The 24,345-nt window shown below is 34.6% G+C and overlaps 1 protein-coding gene across 4 annotated transcripts in view; it reads left to right on the top strand.

The window, feature by feature from the left end:
* NEK7 (NIMA related kinase 7) overlaps positions 1-23,645 on the top strand; it is a 63,515-nt gene extending 39,870 nt beyond the window's left edge. For all 4 annotated transcript variants that reach the window (XM_026671736.2, XM_026671735.2, XM_087960782.1 and 1 more), the window contains 5 exons: positions 2,617-2,725; positions 4,035-4,142; positions 8,339-8,433; positions 13,025-13,138; positions 19,390-23,645. In XM_026671736.2, coding sequence (XP_026527521.1) covers positions 2,617-2,725; positions 4,035-4,142; positions 8,339-8,433; positions 13,025-13,138; positions 19,390-19,500 — 537 coding nt within the window. In that variant the 3' untranslated portion in view covers positions 19,501-23,645. The remainder of the gene's footprint in view (positions 1-2,616; positions 2,726-4,034; positions 4,143-8,338; positions 8,434-13,024; positions 13,139-19,389) is intronic.
* Positions 23,646-24,345: the final 700 nt, after the last annotated feature.

The raw sequence follows: 24,345 nt of genomic DNA, 5'->3' as shown, positions 1-24,345 counted from the left end.
AATGGCGGTTAACAGTGATTGTGTTCCATGCAGTATCCCAACACAAATAAACACAAAGCAGAATCCAGATAACAAATACAAATGCAGAAGTGCATATTATACTGTTAAAGATGTAAACAAGGGATGAGATATCCAGATAGGTAAGCATTTTGTAAGGGGTTGTTGTTTTTAGGGAAATTTATTTAGATGTACAATCTAAAATCTTCAGGGATAATTTTAAAAACAAAGAAGTACGCTTTATATTCATATTCTTGAAGCTGTGTATTCACTTGTATATAAAAAGAATTCTGGTCTCTGTCTTCTTGTCAACATCAAACAATTCTCTGATATGCAAATCTGAGCTATAGGGACAACAGTTCACAGAATTTGTTTGGATTCAATCCAGGTCTCAGCAATGGCACCATTCAAGGAACTGGCATTTAATTGCCTCATTTGAGCTTTTAAAAATTGTAAAGGGAAATGATATTAAAATAAATATAAAATACTTTTAAATATTTTATGCTGCTGCTTGTCTTAAGGAAAGTGCAGCCACAATATCATTCTCTTGCTCTTTCAAATGCCAATTGAGGGGTGTTACAGGATTGAATCTTTTTGTTTTCTATTGCATGAAACTTTCTCCCTACTACTCTTTCTTTTACCCACTAATAAATGTTTCATTTGCCACAAGCCAAACTAACAAGATTCCCTTCAAAACTAATTTGATCAAACCATTAAACCTCTATTCAGATCTGGATTATGATCAAAGCTTGGTTTATTTAATTGGTTAAGAAAGAAATGGGTGGGCCTGAGTGAAAACTCCTTGGGGGTGTATTTTTAGATTTTTTTTGTTTATTATTTTTATAAATAAAGGGACAAATATACATAATACTCCTTTTTCCTATTTTCCTCACAACAACAGCTCTACGAGGTAAATTGGGCTGAGAGAGAATGACTAGCTTAAAGTCACCTGACTGGCTTTCATACCTAAGTTGGGATCTGAACTCATTATCTCCTGGTTTCTAGCCTGGTGCCTCAACCACTAGACCAAACCGACTAGTTATGTAAGAGTAGCCAAAATGCTTAGATTGTTTATCTACCATGATCTGGCCTGTACCAGATGCAGGAAAAAGGAAACTACAATGAATAAAAACAATAAAAAAGGGGGCGTGCATAAGCGCACCAACGTGCCTACCGTCCCTGTCCTATTGTTTCTCTTATTCTTTTATTTTTCTTATATGTACCCATTTCATGTATTCACAACTATGTATACACTTATACTTATTATCTTGTAAACAATTGGCAAATCAAATAAATAAATAAAATAAATAAATAAATAAATAAAATTCAAGGTTCTTTGTTGCTCTTCTTAGTAAATATTGAAGTCATAGAAAGCAGAGTGGAATGGCTTAAATGATGGATGGAGAGCAATGAAAAGGTATGAACATCCAGCAGTTCCAAGCAATCAAGTATCCTCATGATTCTTATAGATTCTTACAAACGTTTTTGGAATAAATCACTGAATAATATTTGCTGAAATGCTGTTATTGAAGGTTCTTAGTAAAACTTAGTTATGATCAGACAGTCTCTACTCCCATCCTTCCACTTTCAGATTTTTCTCTTTTGCCATTTTCCTAATGGAAAAATTGAGGAAAATATTTTTCAGATACTCTTTTGTGCACTTCTGAATTCTGAATCGCAAAACTTCTTTAGTTTGAGTTTCAGACGGACTTCCCAAAGAGCCCTATTTCACAGTTTAACTTTTTTGAGTTAAGTTGATCTTTCACTACTTAGTCTTTCATTCACTTCCTTATATGTGTATACATATTCTGTACATATGTAAATGAACATACATGTAGCCAAAGTAGGTGCACTTTAAACATTATCTAATGAGAATCATTTTGGTATTTGTATACGGACAGATTGAACTGCATTTTTCTTTCGGCTGAAGCTGTTCCTCCAGGAGTGTTGAAGAAAAATACTGGAGGAAGCATTTCTTCTTCCTTGGAGGAAGGGCAATATATATATTAAATATATATAAAACAAAAAAGAATTGGGGCAACACTGGCTAGACTTAAATCACAGTGTAGATTAAATCATGGTTTATGATGCTATGTAATCTAAACCAATGATTATTAAGATTAATCAATTTAAGTTTCAGAAACAATGTTAAATTATGACTAATTAAAAATTGAAACAGCAACTTATTTCTTAAATGCTGTTGTTCTGAAGAATGCAGGAGGAGACTGTGTGAGTCTGTGTCATTCATATTATTCTAAGCCATTATCTGATATCTAATTAGATTCATTGGAATCGAGGAGAAGATAGACATAACAAAATGAGGGCTTATCACCTGTGAAAGTAAGAGTTCATCTTAAGTTACACATAAGTTCCCAGTCTCATCTTGACCTATCAGACTTTTCCTTTGGTCCAAGCTGTTTTTGTGGATACTTGTTCTTTTTATCCAAAGCGCATCCCTGAGGAACCATCTCTCTCTTTGTTAAACATGGTCCTGCCTCCTCAGTTGTTTGTGTTAATGATTTCTCGATTGAAAAGCTGAAAGCTTGTTCATTTTAATAATCTTCTGCATCATTACTGAATATCAAATCCAGATTGCAGTATTATTTTATTATTTCAAAGCATTTTAAGAAGCAGAAGAGGCTGATCCCGGAAAGGACAGTTTGGAAATACTTTGTTCAGCTGTGCAGTGCCTTGGAACATATGCATTCTCGGCGTGTCATGCATCGAGGTAATAAATTGCATTTCATCCCAACTACTGTTGTACAAATGTGGGGACTGCTGTATATATTACATGAACTACAAGTGATGGCCTCTTCCAGTTGTTCATATTTGTTAAAATAGGCAACTAAAAGACATTTTATGTATGTAATTTTTTTTAAATATCATTAGCATATTTTCTATTCTCTAGTTATATTTCATTTATTTTTTTAATGAGGTTTATCGGCTCTAGTTATATTTCATTTATTTTTTTAATGAGGTTTATCGGCTGCCTCAATCAGTTACAAACATGTATGTCTATGTGTATACAATATCATTTGACTTAAAATAAGTAATCTACATTCATATGCATGCTGTTTCATGTATGGTAGATTCTTATTTTTATGTATCTTGAAGATTTGCCTTTTGATTACATAGGGCGGCCTATACAAAACAGGTAACACTTCCAAAAACTGAAACATTTCAATCTGTGCAAATGAATATACACATACAAAATCCAAAAGCCCTTTTGATGATATCTGCGGCTAGTGGATGGAGGCCAGATTATACCTCTTAAATCAACAGTCAGCATTTAGATCCAACTTCTTTTTTGCAGAAAGATGAAAAGCATACTTGCTGTAATTGCTCCATCATTGGCCATAGATGCAGCAAAGATTGTCTTTTCCTTGTCATTGGTGGCACCACTGGCAGAAAATTAATTATTATTTCTTATGGATTGCTCTTATATAGAAATTTCATCTAAATGAGCATGGTTGTGAGCAGTTTTATCCATTGGTAGTTAAGGTAACTGTCATCGAGGACAGAAATTTGATGAGAGTTAAGTCATAATATCTCATTAACATATCTGGAAAGTGTGATTATAGTTACAGTGATTGAATAAGTAAGATTTCCTCTCCATCGTAGAATAGGGCTTCAAATGGACTGTAGTGTATTTTGTAAATTTTGTTACAATTTTTTTTACCTTGTCTTAATTTCAGTTTCAGTTCTTTCTGTTTCTTAGATAACTAGAAGTACAGCCAAGAAGAAATAAGAGTATCTTGTAATGAATATGTATTAAATATGGATATTTCACCTTTTGCCATAACATAAGGCAGTGAACTTAGACTTTTTATGCCTAAGGCGGGACTAGAATTCACACTCCTGGTCTTTAGCTTGGTGTCTTAATCACTAGATGAAACAAATAATTTAAAATATTTTTGTTGTATTTTTAAGAAGGAAACAAACATTGATCAAACCATAATACTTAATATAATATTTAATAATGGACTTCTTTTCTATTAAATATATGGTATTACACAGTATTCTTTTTTTTCTTATAGACATCAAGCCAGCAAATGTATTCATTACTGCTACAGGAGTAGTAAAACTTGGAGATCTTGGATTGGGAAGATTTTTCAGCTCTAAAACCACAGCTGCACATTCTCTAGGTAAGAAAGATTTCTTTGTATGTATAATTAAAAGTGGAAGTTGACGTTATATATCTAGAGTACTGTATATGTGGCAAACCTTTTATTTGATGTATTTTTAATTAAAAGAATTTCAGCTGTCCGTTGATATAGATTAAAATATGTTTAATTGATAAATATATGTAATTTCTGTGGATTGAAAAATGCTCATTCAAAATTAAGCCGCTTATGACTGATTTTGATAGCGCTTGTTGAATGGGATTTTAATAGATTAGTTTCCAAACAATGTCATTTTTTGAATGTGTCAATCTTTATTTTTGGTTTGAATGCTTGATTAATGCAGCCTATGGTAGAGACTTATTACTTCCACAAAAAATGTGTTTATTGATGCAGTGAGATTCAAAGCAAGAGAAGATCCCCTTTTGTCAAGATTTCCTATATATAGGTAATCCCCGATTTATGACAGTTCACTTAGTGACCATTCAAAGTTGCAACATAACCCCCTGCCCCAAGTACTTATGGCATAGTCCTGAGGTTACGAATGTTGCAGCACCACGGCAGTCGTTTATCCTTACAAACAACCACAGAGGCACTGCAACATTCGCTCTACCTATTCTCCCTCCTGCCTCTGCCAGGTCTCCACAGGCAGGCCTGTGGAGACTTATTTAACTTGCAAAGATCTAGCAAGCTGTCTACCTCTCCAGTCTCTCTGCTGTGGTTTTTTTGCCTGCTCCTGGTGCTCCAAAAGTGGACTATTGAGAGCAGAGGGAAAGCAGGACGAGCACACCCTGTTCTGACTCACCAAGGTTGACTCACCAAGGTTACCTACCGCTCCAGGTTACCTGAAACAGTAGGCAGCTTCTATGAGTTTCCTCCAAAGGCTTCCAGTCTCAATGCAGAAAAGTATTTGCATGCCAATGGAAGGCTTTGGGGCAGTGAAATCACATTGCTTCAAGCCTCCTGTTGGTGAGCAAACATTTTTTGCGTGTAGACTGGAAGCTTCTGGGTGCCCTAATCTCACAGAACTTCAGTCACTCATTCTCTGCAAAAGTGAGTGGGTACCTGAAGTCGCCACAAGAAGCTTCCAGTCTCCAAGCGAAAAGTATTTCAGTGCTGATAGGGTGCTTTGAGGTGGTTCCATTTTACCACCTCAAAACGCCCCATCAGCATGCAAACAAAGCTTCCAATCTGCGCACGAGAAGTGTTTAAGCGCCAATGGGGCATTTTGAGTTAAATTCTGCAAAATGTAAGCATTTGTTCTCTTCTTTGTGTATTACCAATATCTTCTCACTCCTTTGATGTAATAATAGGTTTTGGAGAATGATTGGTTAAAATGTACTTTTGCTTTTGATAAAGTACAACCCTGTAAACCTCATTGTTAGGCTGACCTTTGATAAGTTTTTTCTCAGCAATTCTCTTGAAAAAGAGAAATCAGAATTATTTTTTCTTCTTGTGAAGCAATATGCATGATTAGAGTTTAATCAGAACACAACAACATAATTGGACAATTCATCAGTAGAGATGTATTGGATAGGTGGCCTTTTCAAAATGCTAAGTCCTAAATTCCAGCAGTTTATTTAAATTTCTGAGCTTCTTTATTGGAGAGTTTTTGACACAGCATCAAAAATATGAAAGGATTTGAAATAGCCAGGGGGCCTATACCTTTTTGATCTGCTGAATGTGGCAGCTTTTTGTCTTTTAGTGAATCAGTTTTAAGTCAGAGCCCTGATTTTAGTATTGATGAGCATAAGCTTATTGACCCTTGTTTGAGTATCTCCACATATCAGACCTTGCTAGGGAGAAAAGTGTCTGCTTAGTTGTAGCTCAGTTTTTGGACTGTGTTGGTGAACCAGAAGAAGTCATGCAGATAGACCTGATTTACACAAACAGTGTATCTTGCCCACCTATCAGTGCTCCTGCGAAGAGAGGGTTATCCTTTCTGAGCACCTGATATGTTGTCACTCTGCCCACAGCTTGATGTTGACTTGATGGCTAATTCATCTTCCTCAGATGAATCTGTTCTGCCTGCACTACCTGAAAAAACAGGTATTGAAAACAGGTTGAAGGCTACTCTCTTACCTTGTCCTCCAAATCTTTGGCAGCCACCTCCCTCTGCCTAGAGTTGGATGAATGCCGTCCTGAAAATAATAGCAAACTTCAATAAATCATAGATAGACAATCCTTCCCTTTCCTAAATGATTCAAGCATAATTTCTACTTCACAACATTTGAGTGATATCCACTGGGACGCTAGGAGTCTCAGTCTAGGAATCACTTGAGTTAGGTTTTAACTCGCTAAAACATTCAGGAGCTGTTCTTATCCATCCACCTGTGGTCCCTTCTTCCAAAAGCACAAGGCCAGCAGTCATTGATTCATTTGATCATGCAGAGTGTATTGGATCTGAGACTGCTCTGAGACTAGTCTTACTACACAGATAATATTAACTTAAATTTTTTTCTGGATAGCAATTTCCTGTCCAGACTTAAGGAAATCAACTTTAGTTGCAACTTCTTATTTACCTGGAAAGAAAAAGTGGAGTACTTACGCTATAATGAAATCCACATAAAGAACCATTAGGTAAATGCAGAAGTTTATATCTACAGCAGGGCTGCCAAACTCCCGGTCCGCAGGCCGGCTGCATCATACGCTGGCCACACTCACGCCTGGTTTAATGAAGGGAGGAAAGTCCCAATATGTCACGTGATGCCACTGTGATGATGTGAGTTCGATACTCTTGATCTACGGTATCATGCTTCACAGAAGTGCTGCTGATGTTGAAAGTTTAGATAATAAGTTCTTAATGCAAATAATAGACTTACTGATTTGGTGTGTTTACAACTTACATTCAGAGTATATTTTTGTCTCTTGTTTTTAAAATGCATTTAAATTAAAGGTTCTACTATATTGGTGTGTTTGGCTTATTGATGCCTCACCTGTGTATGATGAGGTCATGCATAATTAAAAATGTATTTTAGAAGCACGGGCAAAAATGTTAACTTCATTTGTTTGGTTTTGGTGAGTTAGGTTTTTTTCCTTAATTTGTGTTTTTACTTTGTGGGAGGTTGTCGCTTTTCAAAAAGGTCCTAAAACTGTAGTTTGTATTACTTGCTATGAGGATTTGCTATAAGGCTGTGACATGAAAAGCAAGAGAAAAGGTTTATTCTAAATTATCATTTTTTACAACTTCAACATATTTCAAGATACTGTACATTACAAGTTTTGTTCTGTGGCAATATTTTGATTTGAAATGTTTCCATACTTATTTAAAAACAAATTCATCCATTATCAATTTGGAAATGTAAATAATTTTGAATACATTTCAACTTACGTAGAAATAAAATTTAGATACATAGTTATACAGATATGTACAAAATTATTTCTGAAACTGGAATAATGAATCAATATTCCAAGGTGTATGTGCTTTAGAAGAGACCTTATTCAGGTTGCTATCCCATATGAAATATCTCTTAGAATAGGATGATATATGCCTTACTAAACTTTTCTGTCTTTTGTATGTTTTTCCATTTCCGTTTCTATTAAGTACAGTTGGTTATTGTTTTATGAGTTGGCATATATTAGAATGATTTAAAAGTAATTATAGATAGACATACAGATCCCCATACAAATGAATCCATACTTTTAGGAAAAAGTCTTTATTTAAAAAAAAACATTTTGCCTCAGTAACATGAGGATACCATTTCCTTTTAAAAGATGTATTGATTATCTTTAAAACAACATTTTTTGCTTATTTCAAATAATGTAAAGATGGTATTGGATTTTGGCTATGCTTTTAAGATAGGATGCAAACATACCAAAATCATGTTTAGCGAGTTTCATTCAGGAAAAAAAAAATGGAAAACCCTTTTAGTTATAAAACCAACATATGTTTTTATTTAATAAGCGCTGCATAAATAAACATACTCATATAGAATTCTATCAGTTTATGATTGACAACATTAGTAATGTTAATATAATATTAAATTGCTAAAAATCTGGTTTATTGATAATTATTGGAAACTTCGCTACTTTTTAAATAGGTTATCATGAAATTAATTTCATAAAACAACTTACATTATTTGGAATAATTTTTCACTTACTAAAGTTTACTCTTTTGTATTTAAGTATTGAATAGTAATTTTTCATGACAAATGTTGGAGTATACATTACTTGAAGTTTATTTAATTTTTTTGTTTATTATGTATTTATATTTTTTGTAGTGGGAACACCTTATTATATGTCTCCAGAAAGAATCCATGAAAATGGGTATAACTTCAAATCAGATATCTGGTCTCTAGGATGTCTGTTATATGAGGTAATACTGACAACTTTTAATGAGCATAATTTGTTGATATGTTTTGTTGATCAAAATGTTTTTCTACTTGTGTTATGATTCTATTGAATATTCATTCCATAAATTAGTACTAGGTGAAAGTAAAGAATTCTACATTTTACAGATATTTATGGTGAAATTTGCACATTTACCTTAGCTCAAAATATAAAGAGAATGTAATATAAATATTTGCAAAATTTGGAGCATATACTTCTCAAAATAATCTCTTTCAAGGTCTTCATCTTTCAGTATCAAGGTTAATTGCCAAGGTGGCAATTTGAAATTGAAAACATTATCTTCACATGAAATAGACCTATCAAGGGCATATTCGGGTCAACACTTGTAGTATCATCTATTATTTCATTAATTATTAAACTTTTGTTTTCTGAGTCTTAAACTTTATCTTCAAACTTTGCTAAATGGGATTATCACCTAGGAAACTAGTATACTGTCCTTTTTATATGGTATATCAGGGGCTGTGTATTTTTAACTAATCAAACACAAGATAATTAATACTTTAATACAGAGGTAAAGGATCTATAGAAAAATAATATCAGGAAAAGATATTCCTTCATTTGGTTTGTTTATACTATTTGCAATTCTAGCTTGTAAAATGTTAATTATAGCAAGATCAGCAAGATAACCAAATTCTACCAAAAACCTTCTGGATGTTTACAACAAGCTCTAAAAATTTTACTCATTGGCTTGCAGTCTTTCACTCAAATGCTCTCTAGAAAAGTTTCTGTAATACAGCTGCAAGGTGAATTGGCAAACCACTTTCATTGCAGTGAACTCAGCAGAACTCAGCAAAGCTCTCTATCAAGGAAAAAAAATCCTACAATATTAGGATTTTCTGAGAACTATAGCAAGGTTTTCTTTAAACAAAACAAAACAATTCAATGCTAAAATTATTTTCTCTCAGACTCATGTATACAGAAAGCACATTTAATGAGAGAATTCTTTTGGAGATTTATTAATAGTTATATCTTAAACTGAGATTTGTTTAAAAAAACCTATTTTTCTGTGATGCTGCTATTTGTATAATTGTACTATTTGTGTAAATAGTAACAAGGATTTGTATTTACATTATTTTCTTTCTCACAGTTGCCATGTTACCTAATTTTTTGATATATAATTATCGTTATATAGTAAGATCGTGTTTTAAACAATTAAATTTTTCTACTTTCCTTAAAATTTAGCAAACAAATTAAAGATTGGGGCACATTAATGGCATATTGTGTAGCAAAATAAAAAAGAAATGTTATGTTACATTATAAGTGGTCATAATTTTATTTCACTCCCTTAGTTTTCACTCACTCAAGATCCATTCAGCTGTTGTTTCTATAAAAACAGGAATTTGTGGACCCTTAGTTTTGTAATAAAAATGAAGTAATTGTAAGGCAGTTTACAGAATAGTAAGATTTATTCAATATAGCTCCAATAATAGGAGGATTGAGAAGCATGAATATTGTAACTTAATTATGGTACAAATTTAATATTTAAATTTATTCTTCACTTGTTCAATATATTCAACATAAAATGATTTTAAGGAACTCTAAGTAGTTATATTAGTTCCATTGGTTTATATTATTTTTTGAACTTGCAATAAGAATTTTATTTTTGCATGTGCATGAGATTTTCCTAGATTACATAGCTTCCCAATAAATAATTTTTCAGCTAATATTTTATTTGAATGTTAATATTAATAGCTAACAGTTTGGTTGGACTTTAGCTGAATCTAAAATTAAGTGTGCTTTCTATTCACTGCTGTTCTATGATATGTCATTTCCTCAACCTGCTGCCTTCCAGATGTGTTCAGAATGCAACGCCCAGAGTTGCTGCTTGGGAATTCTAGAAGTTGGAAGTTACAACACATCTGGAAGACACCAGATTGGAGAAGGCTGGTTTTACAGTTTGTTAAAAATTGCTCTCTTTCCTTAACTATTTCCTTAACCTTTTGTTGTTGTTGAAGGTTAATTTTACAGTCAGAAAATTAGACTTTCAAATATTCTGGAAATGCTTAAAAAACAACAATTCAAAATACTCTAATCACCCTGTGTTAATTGATATGCAACAAGGTAGACTTTACTAATTAAAATCAACATGCCATGCTTCCACTACATGGACCTTTACATGAAAAAGTAGATATTACACATTTCCTTTATTGTTCAGCACAGTAATTGCATCCTTACAGGGTCGTAGGTTGGTGGCTTACAGTCCCCTCTCCCCCCCCTCCAAAAAAAGAGAACGAACGATAGAGATGGTGGGGGAGATCATTGCCACCAGCCCTGAAGACAGACAGTGGGCTTTCGTCCCTCAGACACCCCTAGAATACTAATCAGGAAAGTCAGACCCTGGAGGTCAGGGAGCAAGTCAATCATTCTAGCGATCGTCTCAGTGTGGAGGATCAAATTAGCCTGAAAAATTCAGCTGCTGGGAGGAGAGGGCGAGCAGCTGTCAGGGGCAGCAGCAAGATGCACTAATGAACCAGATGAATAGTGCAAAAGCTTGAAAATAAAAACAGGACAGTTGACATTTTTCATCTGTCAAAGCAGGAGATGCATGAAAATATAGTAGTCCTGTTTTAACTCCTTAGGGGACATTCAGCTTTTTCTCTCCCCCCCCCTACTTATTTTTCTCTCTTTTTTTTTAAAGCATTGAAACAGAACTATTTTTTAATGAATGTGTTTTGTACCATGCTGAATATCTCTGTGTTTATTTTGCAATTGTGCATGCATGCTGATTGGGTGATGAAATTTTCTAATTTTGCATTTAATTGCACTGAAATGAAAATACACTGCATGAATTAGGTAGTTTCAAGATGTAATATTATGGCAGTAATACAATTGGAAATCATTGTTTTCCTTGATAGCCTCCAACCTTTTCAGTAATTATGATATCCAATTAATGTATGCAGTTTTGATCTTCTTGCTATAAATTTAATTAGTTCTTTTTTTCTTCATTCCTGTATGCACCACTATCAAAATGAGAACCCTTTTTTGGTCGTGAAGGAGTTAACACTCTTGTCTGAAAGACCACAAGACATGAGAGCCATTTTCAGCTTGTCCTGTCCCTGCTGAAGCTCACTGAGTAGCTCAGCATGGACTAGCGTGTTTCACACACGCTTTGCCTGTCTAGGGAATGTACACATTGTCCTTCCAAAATCAAACTTATTAGCACATATAGAAAAGGGTGACTGACTTTGGGGCAGCGCTGCACTCAGAGCAATGCTCACGCTGCTGTGGTTCAGAGATTTAAAGGCTTTCAGAGGCAATATGAACATTTCTGTACAAATCTCTTGAAGCTTAGCAGTATGTTGCATTTTTTGTTTGCTTTTGAAAAGCCAAACATTTAAAATAAGCAGTGGGAGACACTAAGGATATATAATAATTTTTTTTTAAAAAAAATAATTATACCAAATATAGGGAGTTTGGGGGTAAAACTGGGATCATGTTTGCAAAATGGGCTGCTCCATTAGATTAAATACCTTGTTAGAAAAATACCAGAAATATAATTTAAACAAACCTTACAGTACATATGTTTAATTTCAGAGGGATGTAAAGCAAACAGTTCTTTGCAGGGAATTGCATTCCTGTGGACAGCAAAGTGCTTTCTAAATAGGAAATTACCTTAAAGTTAGATGCTATCTTTTTCCAATAACATAAAACACTTAGTAAGGTGTCCATATAGAGTACTTAATATATAATTTATTTATCAGATTCATGGTGCTTTCAGCTTCTTCTTGATAGTAGCAGAAAATTAAGTCTTATATTAATGTATGACATTTTTAGTATATTTGAGTACATATCAGCTGATGGCTTTTGCAGCCTTAACAGTTGAAAGATGACCAAGACTATAGGCAAAAAACAGCCAAACAGAAGCAAGTTGAGCATGTAGAAATGTTTATATTTATCCTCACTCTCATTTTAAATAATAAAACTTTTCGTTCATTTTACTGCTTATTGTTGGTTATATCTTGGATTGTATTTATTTGTAGTTCCCATAACTTTTAAAGAAGGATATTTAAATAAAATTTAGAACAAATACCTCCACAATGCAGAAAACGCCTTTTGGTTTTGAATATAATTCTACCTGCTGATTGAAAATTTGTAATGTGGAATATCATAGTTTCTTGCTACAAGGGGTGTCAGAGGGAGCATAAAATTTATCAGAGAAAAACAAAATCAGAGCCTTTATGAGCTAGGTGAATTTTACCAAAGCTCCTCTGATTCCCGATTAAAACTTCATGGTATAGGTGTTTGTAAATGGCATTTGGATTTTATATAGAAAAAAAAATACTAACCAACATTTATGAATAATATTCTGGGTACATAATAATTTTAATTTATGCAACAGGAATGTTAGCTGAGTGTAATGCTATAGAAACAATCTAATCCAATATTCTGAAAGTCAGATGTGAGAAGTAAAGGACTCAAACCAATAGCATAGAGAGAAAATAAGTATTTGTCTCTAATTTAAACTGGGATTTTTTTAAAAAAAGTCAAGTTTCTGTATTTGAGTCTTCTCTGCCACACCAGTTAAAAGTATATCCTATTTTTATTACTCCATACAGATGGCTGCATTGCAAAGCCCCTTCTATGGTGACAAAATGAACTTGTATTCTTTATGTAAAAAGATAGAACAATGTGATTATCCACCCCTTCCGTCAGACCACTACTCAGAAGAAGTAAGTAACTTCCTTTTTGGTGGGCTGTTTGAACTTGCTTCACTTTTTAAAAGCATCCTATTTCTCCTGGGATCTGGTATGCAGTTTTCCACAGCTGAGTTGTTCTTGCACAACTCTCATTAATTTCAGTGTGAGAGGACTTGGTTTCTTCCTGGAAGCTGAACTTTCATTTTTTTTAAATTGCCTGCTGCTTAAATATGGCTGCAAGTGGGAACCTTAAATGGGCCACGACTTTAATGTTCTACATAGTACTTTTTATATCTTGTGCTTTCTTTATAGTTGCAACTCTTTGCAAGGCATTAAAATTCAAGCTATAAGGGGAAAATTGCTTAAACTGAGCGCAGTTAACCCTGAAATCCTCTTTGCTTAGATTGGTTACACCACAGTGAACAACATGAATTTCTGATTTTCAGCAATATAGAATATCTTCTGAATGATATATCCTGTGGTGTTCTTATTTATCCTTTTGAAAACATTGTGAAAGAATGAAACTCTTCCCTCAGTTTACTGTGATCTAAGTGCCTACATGGATGTGATGAAAAAGTAGTTACGCTCTCTTCAGGAGTAATGACTAGAACTGTGCATAGTATTTGAGAGGGGTGCTTTATGAACACCGTTAAGTGCATTGTTGCAAGCAAAAATGTCTTGAAGTATTAAAGCAACTGTGTCATCTGAAAAGCTCAGCATGGCTGTTTCAAAGACTTACCTTGGTTGTCTCAGTGGGAAAATGAACAAAGCAGTATGGCTGTGCACGCAGAGGCATGGGAAGACAATTGAAGATACTGACTGTTTTGAAACACATTGGCTGTTTTAAGGTTCTGCAAACCAACCTTTTGAAATGCCTTGTGTAGCCGTAATAACAATTTTGCAGCATGTGTGATGCCCTGACCCACAAAAAGCAGACATACAAAAAAAAATCCCTTGGAAACATTTTTATATCACAAAGTGTATTCCAAATGCAAGGCATATTTCCAACATGATATACCTCTTCATGGACTTATGTATACTATTAATGTTTACTATTCTGTTTTCTGTGTATGCATTCAGAGATGTACATAGAACTACCACAACATGCTGCAACAAAATGGGCGCCAATGTATACTGTACATTCCTTCTCTAGCAATTTTGCAGTACCCTGGCGAGGAACAGTTATGGCCTGAAAGGCATAGGATAAAAACTTTAATACTTTACACACAGCAAAGAAAGACTTAATATTTCTGCTAAGGGATGGATGTGTTAATGTCTATTGTAACTAATACATAGATGACTCTGTGTGTGTGTGTGTGTGTTTCCTTTACCATGTATGGACATATTGTTTTGAAATTTAGGACACAGAAAAGTAGCAGAAACAGTAAATTACACTGTGTAGGAAATGCATATAAAATTCTCATATTTTGTAAACAGAAAAATTCACTGTCTTTACGGAATTGGGGAATAATATAATTCCAAACCCCCAAATCTCATTGCTTTTAAAGATTTTAATTATTAATTAAAAACTGTGGTCCATGAAGTATGGGTCTCATTAAAATCATTGTATAATATTTGCACTTTTATTACATGGAGAATTTGACTATGAAATTCTCTGTATCCTTTTAAAGATGACTAGGTAGATGATGAAGTGAATGTGATGGTCTTTGCTGGTGTGTACAATATTGACTTAATGTAGCTTTTCCAATTAACTGTTTTTTTTCCAGTGGCCATTTTTAATTAAGAGAATTGTGCAGAATATAAATATGGCATTTCATATAGGCAATTTCAGAACCGGAGGCCTAGAAATACAGTAGGGTGTGAACAATAATGCAAAATGATAGCAAAAATGTCAGGGGCCGTTCTTTGTTGTGTCATTCATGCTGTCTTCCTTTTTCCACGAAGCGCATGAATATTTCACGTATCTGCATCCTCATCCTCTATTCTTCTTGACTAATTTTCAGACTGTCTGAATTTGCATTTCACATGGTAGCTGATTAGGAGATGCTGCGTGCAGCAGTGAAGCCTCAGCAGGCGGTTGCCATGGTGACCTTCAGCAGGATTTTAATGATGATACCACTAGTGGTTCGTTGAAGTCGGCCTGCCTAGAGGGCTACTTCACTGCAGCTAAGTGTGAAGTTGGATATATAGATTCTCAGCCAAGGGGCAGATATCAAAGTTCAGGCCTGATGGAAGCCTTGGTATTCAGAAAGGGAAATAATAATAATAACAATAATTATTATTATTACGTAGATAGGAGGGGGGATTTTAAAAATATCATACTGTACTTTCCCCTCATTCAGAAACAAGGTCTTTATTTTCACAGCCTTCATTTTAAAATCCTTTTTCTATACACTAACATTTGGAAGAAGGAAAGCCCTGATCTATTACAGGTAGGGAAACAATTTCCTGACAAAGTGAAAGACTCAGTAATAGAAGATGTACTATTACTGTTCATTGTTCCAAAATTATACTTAGAACAAAACTGTTTTTTTTAAAAAAGAGTATAGTTATGATCCCTGCTAACTACATTTTAATGTTCTATGTTTTGCACAGGCTCTATATTACACAAGAAGACAAAAACTACTGTATCTACTGCAGCATCCAACATGTAGGCTAAACTTTTATGTAGATTGAAAGGTTTGCTCCAGTTGAACAGAAGAATTAAGGGATCAAAGAACAAAAAATATATATACAAAGATGTGTTTTTGTATCAACCTTTGCCTATTATTGACACAAAGTTTTTAGATAACATAACTTTTTAAATTAAAATCTGTTTTAATGTACTTCCTTTTTTGATAGGTAGTTACAGTGCAGATTTATTCCATTTGATAGTTTTCAGCATTTGAACCACTGTATATGTTAGTTCCCAGAATTTAAACCAATTTAAACTTCCTAAGTGAGGATCTAGTTGGATAAAACTTTAGGTGTCCATTTGTGTTTCTTATTCTCATGTAACACTCCTCATTTCACATGTCAACACAATATTATGTGATAATGTTACTTCTTTCCTTTTCTGAAGCCCTTTCTGTGAATAGTTCCATCGCTTCCTTAGATCCTTTGGCTGACAACTTCATTTAATTTCCATTTTTCTTTTAATGTCTGAACAGTTAGAGTGCTTCTAATTGATGAAAAGAGATGTCTCATTTCCGTATTCTGAAATTATCTAATTACTGTATTGGTTTCAAAGATTGCATGTTGTTTTTCATTTTTTGTTGTTAAAAATATTTGATTGGAGGAGGAAGGAGGGAAATTGACAAACCAATGCTTTACAAATGTGTGTTCTGGGCAGTAATTTTCTATATACAATTTGTCACTCCATAATTTTAGTAAGATCACTGGCTCTATCTAAGGCTGGCTTTGACTGCAAATGAACAGATACCATCCAAAAACTAGTATAGGGATATGTGATAGATCTCAAGGTCAGCTCATTAATGAGAATTTGACTAGCAGAAAAATCTGACAGCGTTGTCTTTGGAGCCTTTTTTATTTTTACATTAATAATGATATAGAAATGAAAAGATGATAGTAAGTTTGCTTCCCCAAATCTTTGCATTTTTTCCTTTATGCTTCTTAGGCTATTACCATAAAGGCTCCTTATTCTGATCTTCCTATAGCATGTGTTTGCACCCCCCCCCCCCCCCCCCCCCCCCCCCCCCCCCCCCCCCCCCCCCCCCCCCCCCCCCCCCCCCCCCCCCCCCCCCCCCCCCCCCCCCCCCCCCCCCCCCCCCCCCCCCCCCCCCCCCCACCTAGATTATCTCTGTCCTTTTTCTGGGCATGCAGAAGTCAAAGCATGAATTCTAACTGCCCACCATTTTTGGTTTCTATCCATGTTTATAGGGCAAAGGTTAGAACTAGAATTAATTAAATATCCAACAAGTTGGGGACAGATCAAGTTGTAGAGGTGTGTGTATGTGGGGGGGGGGGGACGACAAACGTGAGTGGTCTTGATATAGGGCAAGGCTGTCAAACTTGTGGCCCACAGGCCGCATGTGTCATGCGCTGCCACGCCTGGTTTAGAGAAGGGGAAAATGTCATGATACGTCACGTGACAATGAGCACTTGACACCCCTGATATAGGGGATCCTTTTGGGAAATGGCCTACAACATACATTTTCGGGGAGAGGAAGGGAAATTCATAGAAAGGAAACATTTCTGTTTCCTTTCTATGAACTTCTCCCCTTTGCTTGCTTGATTTGAGAAGTAATTGAAAAGCAGATATTTGTGTTAGGTATGTTAGACTTTCAGAATCTATCCTATCTTTGCAGTAGTTGAAGAGTTACTGCTAAGAACTCTTATGGACCCATTTAATAGGAATGGTGTTGCGCTATGCATGTTTGTTCTTGATGCACTGGCAACAGTTGTTCACGCCCTTGTCACTTTTCATGCTTGGGACTACTGTAATTCAATCTACATAGGATTGTACTTGGAAGCCACTCAAAAGCTGCAGCTGCACAGTGCAGCTGTCTGTGAGTTAATGGGCAAGAGCCTTTAAGTCTGGATAATATCTTGATGCTGGAAATACATTGGATGCAATTTGTTTCCAGGTACAAGTCAAAGGAATTGAGCAGCATATGAAATGATGATGCCGGTTATTGTACAAGTCTTGTGTCTTAGGTAAATCCGGTCTGTTCCAAGTGTGGACTGGCTGGGCTGGTATGTTGCTGCCTTTGTGTTTACTCTCTGGAAGATACTGAACTGAACTGAATTCTTTATTGGCCAAGTGTGATTGGACACACAAGGAATTTGTCTTGGTGCAGATTCTCTCAGTGTACATAAAAGAAAAGTCGTCAAGAGTCAAGAATCATAAGGTACAACACTTAATAATAGTCATAGGGTACAATAAGCAATCAAGTCATACTAGGAAACAGTCAATATAAATCGTAAGGATACAAGCGACAAAGTTATACCCATACAGTCACAAGTGGGAGGAAATGGGTGATAAGGAGTGATGAAAAGATTAATAGTAATAGTAGCGCTGACTTTGTAAATAGTTGGACAGTGTTGAGGGAATTATTTGTTTAGCAGAGTGATGGTGTTCGGGAAAAAACTGTCCTTGTGTATAGTTCTGGTGTGCAGTGCTCTATGGCGTCATTTTGAGGGTAGGAGTTGAAACAGTTTTATGTCCGGGATGTGAGGGGTCTGTAAATATTTTCACAGCCCTCTTTTTGACTCATGCAGTATACAGGTCCTCGATGGAAGGCAGGTTGGTAGTAATTGTTTTTTTCTGCAGTCCTAATTATCCTCTGAAGTCTGTGTCTGTCTTGTTGGGTTGCAGACCCAAACCAGACAGTTATAGAATATAATATTTAATAATATTCAAGAATATTATTAAATGTTCCTGGGTTATTTGGTGATTTATTGATGTTGCTGAAGGAGATTGTTTTATTATTAGATTGAAATATAAACATTTTATTTTCGTCATTATATTGTAACCCTCCTATGGTCTAGGATTGCGGTAGCCTGGAACTCCTAGCAGATGAACAATTAGAACAAATGCTCCTAATTCTATATAATTTGTTTTAACAGTGCTCTCTTTTAAAGTTTTTTTTAAATTTACTGAATATGTTTTCTAATCACGAGTTGCATATTTCCCTTGCTGTTTTATTATACTAAAAACAGAAAAGGTGGGAAAAGGGTCTATTTTGTGGAAATATTTTGTACTAATTGTGCATATCTAAAATAAATCTCAAGATTAGATACTATTATCACATATTAGACCAAAGAGCTAAGAGTGTTTGTGTTGATTTCAGTGGTTTTAGGTAAATAGATTGGTAGCCTAAAGTACTCATTTTATGATGTTCATCTAAATCATAGGTGTCTTTCCTTTTTGCTTAGCAAGTCTCAGAAACCATGAAAATATTTCCATTCCACGTAGGCATTCCTCAGCTCTCTGCAGTGTCACTGAAAAGCGAACTCATGTTTCCATTATAGTTTTGAGCAATTTTAAGATTAGTGAAAAATCCATCATGGAAACATAATTAAGCATCCTGCTATATGTGGCCCTTGTACAAAGCCTGGAGTCATGCAAAACTAGTGTTGATACTACTGTGACTATGTAAAGAATTATATAAAAGAAAATGCAGTGATTCAAATAATACTGTTTTTATAAGAAAGCATATCTTTAAAAGTTACTGCCTTGCTTTTTGCTTTTCCATCAATTATAACTTGCATTGAACTTGTAGTAGAAAAGGATTTTGATAATTTTGCCTGTGGGAGTATTTTCCTTTTTTAAAAAATTCTTTGTTGTTTATATGCTGTTTTTTCTTTTTCTTTTTTTCTAGCTCCGACAATTAGTTAACATCTGCATCAACCCAGATCCAGAGAAACGACCAGATATAACCTATGTTTATGATGTAGCAAAACGCATGCATGCCCGCACAGCTACCAGCTAAAAGATTTGCCTTGTAGGAGGAACAAAAACAAGTGAACATTTAAGCATTGATATGCTTTCTCCCAATTTTTTTATTGTCTATTGCTTTAAATTTGCTTGTGTGTCAAGGTTATATTAACACCTTTGTTACATAATTTACAAGTAAAGGATACTTATATTTTTAAATTTTAAAATATGAGACAGTTTTAAAGATAAGTAAATTGTTACAATTTAGAGTAATTGCAGTTCATTTATATACTATGCAATTATTGAATAAAGGGGAAACATTTTTATATAGCTTTAACTTTTGTCTAACAAGTCTAAGTTGCTGGTTTTCTTAGGAAGATAATAGTTTAATTCCTACAAGCAAAATTTTAAATGTTGAATGTTGTAATAATTTATGGATATGAATATGATGAAAGCATAATTATTGAATTTATTATTCATTAGTAAATTTATTGTTGGTTTTCTTTCTACTCCTTTCCCAAAAATGTAAAAAAAATTTTTTTAAAATAATGTATAGTTTTGCTTGTCAAAAATGTGTATTTATTTGACATTAGCTTTAAGGCAGTTTTTGAATGTGAAAATGTGGCTTTTTCAACTGGGTTGTTGTTTTTTTGTTTTGTTTTTTTTTTGTTTTTGGCATATTGTCCCACACTGGGGAAACAAAGGAGAAGAAATCTGGTCAAATTGTGTGTTATCTAATCTTGTACTGTATTATAACCCCAATCCCTAATTTTGATTTTAAGAACTGAGAGAATTTGCACAATGTCGAGGAGTTAGAATCAGTCATCAGGTTAGGAGGGATGTTGAGGATCCACCTGGTCTCTACTATCTCCCTGACAGATGGTTTAAACTAGGGGTGCCAAACTGGCAGCCTGTGAGCCAAATGTGTCACATGCAGACCACGCCCACCCTGGTTCCGCAAAAGCAAAAAAGTCACAATACATCGCAATACGTCATGTGATGCAATTGAGTTGGACACCTGTGGCTTGGAAAGGAGCATTTAATGACTCCCAAGTCAGCTTGTTCCACTGCCTTAAGGTTCAAGCTTGTAGCTGTAGTGTTAATCATTCTCCAAATCTGTGGCTACTAAGCTCCAGTTATAAATTAGTTTTCTTGTCAGTATTACATTGCTAAACACATAAAAACTAGTAGAGTACTTAACTTTGGGCTGGATAGGTATGTATATTAATTGCATTGGCATAGATGACTCCCAAAAACCTAAGAGATTGGGGTTTAAAAGACATTTGCTTTGAAGAACAGTATTTTCTACAACATATACAATTGGATGAACCAAGGCCACTTCCCAAGCTGTGCAATGTAGTTTCTTCCTAGCAACATCCAGCCACTGCTGAAATAATATAAAGCTGACCTCATTACTATTTACTTTGGCACTCTGATGCTTGGATGACTATAGACATTACAGAAGTAGTTATGTGTGGGAAAATAATCCCAGGATATTTGAAATATGAGGGACACTTAAAATAAATGACTGTCATTTGGAAGATCCTTCAAATTGTTTACATAGGATGATTTCTCCATATGCTGAATGGAGGCCATTGTGTATGTTTGTTTATATAATCAAGAGCCTAATGATAAGGTTAAATTATGATTGTGGTTAAGACTCATGGCCACTGCTGGGCAGGATTTGATATGAATTATCTATTACGGTGAAGGTATCTGCTTTGAAAATCCTTTATTAATTTAAAAGACAATAATAATTGTCTGGAACTAAGAAAAATGTTTTGAATTGGTGAAGTTTTTGTTAGACTTTAGAATGACCTGAAATGAAATAGATCAATAAAGCAATAAATAGCATGCTATCATGAAAGGGAAGAATATTAATTTATAACTTCAAGAAATTATATAGCTGAAGGTCTAATTGTTTAACATGTTGAAGATCATAAACAAGGCTTCCCTAAGAAAGCGTCCCCCTGTCATTACACTGCAGTTCTCAAAAATCTGCATCTAACACATTGCCCAATTGTACCAATTCATCATTTATTTCAGTCACATACATGACTATAAAGCTATGCGATTTCATGATTACAGCCAGCCCAGGTCTGTCCCTCTTGCAATGATCTAAGTAAAACATAAAATACATGCCCAGCTGTCTCTTAAAGGTTTTATCCATTTCTCTACTCTTACTGTTCTATTCTAGCTAGATAACTGATTTTTTTTAATCAGGGTTTCTTAATACAAGTTTAGTGGGAATAATGAGGTCTGATGGTCACTAATTGGACAGGTATGAAACACATGCTTTTTGTTGCATCAGCTTATGTTAATGTGATTTTAAATTCTATGTCCAGTAATATTTGGAGTAGAGTTAAAACTTTAGTACAACATCTAGTCATAGAAACCATGAGGGAGAAACTTGAAATTTTGCCTTCTCCCTTAGCACATGTTTGACTTCTCAGGAAAATTCAAAGAAAATGAAAAATGCTAATAATGTCTGTAAGATTCTTTACTTTTTTTGCTAGGAATAAAACCAACATAATATTTGTTAAAACATTGAATAAAATAATATCCCAGTCCCTTGTTCCCACCACAACTTTCATGCTTTTATATGCAAAAATACTTCAGAATTCTGTATTTTTTTCCCATTGAAGAGAAGAAGCAGTAGCATTTAAAACAGCATTATCTTCATGTGGCTTTCTGGCATGCATATTTGAAAAAGAGGTTTACTGAATTTACTCCAAGTATGTATCACTAATTGTGTGTGCACACATGCATGTGCACACATGCATATATCACTGTCTACACAAAATACTTTGGGGAATTGTTTCTAAAAATAAATGTTGGGAATAATGATGACATTAATTCCAATGTAAACCAAAAACATATCTGTAAAAATATCTGATATTGATAAAAAATATGTGGATGCGTATGTAAAACAATTGCATTAGTATGAAAAGGTTACCGGTTTCATATATCTGCTGTTAGCATTAGACGTAGTGGATAGCTTGCTCCAATCCCACTACATACTGGCAAAACCAAGATCAAGATAATCTTTAAATCATGATCAAGATAATTCTCCTCCCTAATACCATCCCCTTCTCAAGAATCAAGTCACTGTGCATTGACACAGAAATCCCATTCGTGCACTACAGTAAATAGTGAAGTTCCATCCAGAACACTGATTTACTGAAAAGAGTTATTTCCAAACATGTTGGACTACAACTCCCATTGTTCACAGTTAGCATACTTAGAGGCCATATTAGGGAATGTGGGCAGGTAAATCTCTGTAGGCTAGATATTCAAGACTGGCAGTGTAGGAGCTTTCAAAGCCATCATTGGATCATAATGCTTTGCTAAGGGAAGAATCCATCAAACAGTGTTAGGGCAGTGTAGGTGCCATTAAATTATAGTCCCTTGAACTATTAATGATGCTTGGAATATAAAATAGATTTCTTAATATCTTGATTTGACTAGCATGGGTGTGTGTTCGGGATGGGTAGGTTATGGCAACCACCTGTTTGATCTCACCCAAATAATGGAAAATGGTAACTTGCATAAGAGGCCAGAAAGAACTCAAGTTCCTGATAGTATAAATTAGGAGGATGGCAGCTGTGGCATTTCTGCCTCTGGACCTAAGTACAGGGATCTCTAGCAAGACCCAGAAGAACAATTTATTTAAGTTCTCCATCGTTTTGTTATTGCATCTAGATTGCATATATCTGGAAATTACCAGATGGCAGCATAGAACATTTTTCTATATTGTTCAGCTGTTGTCTAGGGATGTTGATTTTACAGCGGAAATCGGGTAGCCCAAATCTGTCCATGCTAAACTGTTTTACATACTTAGCAATTGCTAGGTAACAAATGCCTTAAGTTTTCTTCTGCACTATAAGAAAATACTTATATTTTTAGATTCCATGTATGGGTACTGTTAATACATTTGCTGTATTTATTTTAACCAAGCTGTTTGCTTCTTTGAAAGAAATGTATTCTATATCCCAAACAAAACCAAACATAATATGCATAGTTTTATATTCAGTAATATTGAAATATTTCTGGTTTTATGAATATTTGTGTTGTGTTTGATTTCTAAATATACTCTTGCACAATGATTGTACTCAGTGTTCAGAATTTTATGTTGAACAATATCTTAATATATAGAACACATAGATAAAATATATGGTAAAATAAACCCACCTAAATTTATTTTCTATTGAATCTGCCTGTTTATTAGAATGCTGATGTTGATGTGATGAAGATGTGAAAATTAAGCATTTTTATTTGCAGTTTTTAGAGAACAGGTTGTGTTCTTCTAAGGTTTACCCTTAACCAGAATGTAATATACCAACCCCTTGCATGTTTAAATTTCTGTTTCTATAATCATAAGAGTTACTAAATATTAGTGCTACATTTCTCCAGCACAAGAAAATAATTTTTGCAAGCAGTTCTGTATACTGAAAAATACATATAGTAAAACAGAAAAGCAAAGGTTGCCTCATGCATCATATATAGTACTTGCATGCTGTCATTACATATCATCCTCTATACATTATCCTAGTCTATGAATTTGTGTTCCTGTTTGTACTGTAATCATTCAGCATTATAAACTACATCAATATATTTTAATTGATTATACAGTCTTGCTAAGAGTGCTATGGCTCAATGATTATCGACACTATTTGACAGCTGGAAAGCTGAAAGCCTGAATTCAAGACCCGTGCGGGGTGGGTCGGGTCTTGAACCCAGGTGAGCTCCTGTTACTTGCCCCAGCTCCACCTAGCAGTTAAAAAGCAAGCAAATGCAAGTAGATAAATAGGTACCACTGACGGGAACAGCTTTCCATGCTCCTTAGGATATAGTCATGCTGGCCACATCACCACAAAAATGTCCTCGGATAATGCTAACT

Source organism: Notechis scutatus, chromosome 3 (assembly GCF_049901735.1).
Source record: "Notechis scutatus isolate UNSWTSFEM ecotype Mainland chromosome 3, rNotScu1.2, whole genome shotgun sequence".
NCBI classification, from domain to species: Eukaryota; Metazoa; Chordata; class Lepidosauria; order Squamata; family Elapidae; genus Notechis; species Notechis scutatus.
This window is presented reverse-complemented; position numbering and strand designations above follow the sequence as displayed.